This window comes from Galeopterus variegatus, unplaced genomic scaffold (assembly GCF_000696425.1).
Source record: "Galeopterus variegatus unplaced genomic scaffold, G_variegatus-3.0.2 Scaffold11246, whole genome shotgun sequence".
Classification (NCBI taxonomy): Eukaryota; Metazoa; Chordata; class Mammalia; order Dermoptera; family Cynocephalidae; genus Galeopterus; species Galeopterus variegatus.
In genome coordinates, this window is record NW_007737357.1 from 25,685 (window position 1) to 26,667 (window position 983).

Here is a 983-nt window from a genome sequence, read left to right on the forward strand (position 1 = left end):
ATTGTTTAGTTTTGTTGGAAGCCTGCTCAAACTCTGTCATTATTGAGCTACATTATATCGGTAATACTTTATTTGGACAATTGGACTCAGAGGATGTTGTATATCTTTTTTTTTCCTTTTTGTCTTCTTTCGTGTCTGGCAACAGGATCGCAACCCTCGGTGTTGCGCCCGCACCTCGCTCAGCCAGTGAGCAGGAACTGGTCTGTATGTGGGATCCGAACCCTTGGCAGGAGCGCGCCGCCCTGCCCCCAAGCGGCGCACTGTAGCAGTGCACCACCGGGCCGGCCCGAGGATGTTGTATCTTACAGATCATCTACTCCAATGTCCTCGATAAATGAGTGAGGAAATGTTATTTTAGAAAGTTTGAATGACTTTCCCAGAATCATATAGCTTACTGATGACAGAGTTGAAATGAGAAACCCAGGACTTCTGGCCACCAGTATGTGACACTGCCCACTATTCACCAGTGAGGAGAATGAGATGTTAAGTAGCATGTGCAGAATAAATACAGAACTAATTAAGTCTCCTAGAGGAAAGCGTTACTTGAAATTATTCCAGTGGATAGAGCTTTGGTCTGACCGAGCAGAGCATCTCCCTGTTGTTACTAATCATTTTTGCCTATTCCTCCTCCCAAGCCCCAAAAGCTGACATCAATTACATCGCATGGATTTACCTGCAATGCTGCTTCTGCTTCTTGTAAGGCTGGTCTTGCTGCTTCCAGCTTTTCTTCCGCAATGGCTTTATCTTTGGAGATGCTGTCCACGATGGCCTGGGCTTTGTCCTTTACCTTTTGTACCTCGGCCTTGACCTTTTCAGCAGCCTGTGCCTTCATAGTCACTTCTTTTAAGACCTAATTCAACATAAAACAAAAAAATACCTTTTCAAAACTACCAAAGACCCAGCTGAAAAAGCACATTTTTGCCTTGATTTGTTGATTTTGTCCACTTACCCAATTTTTCATACATGAAATTAATAGTATTTTA

At 43.5% G+C, this 983-nt stretch overlaps 1 protein-coding gene across 1 annotated transcript in view; it reads right to left on the bottom strand.

The window, feature by feature from the left end:
- The window catches only part of LOC103610506 (dynein heavy chain 5, axonemal-like), a gene marked incomplete at its 5' end in the record, with an annotated part of 46,414 nt that overhangs the window by 18,562 nt on the left and 26,869 nt on the right, over positions 1-983 (bottom strand). The window contains one exon of the mRNA XM_008594659.1: positions 674-850. Within this exon, the coding sequence (XP_008592881.1) occupies positions 674-850 (177 nt within the window). The remainder of the gene's footprint in view (positions 1-673; positions 851-983) is intronic.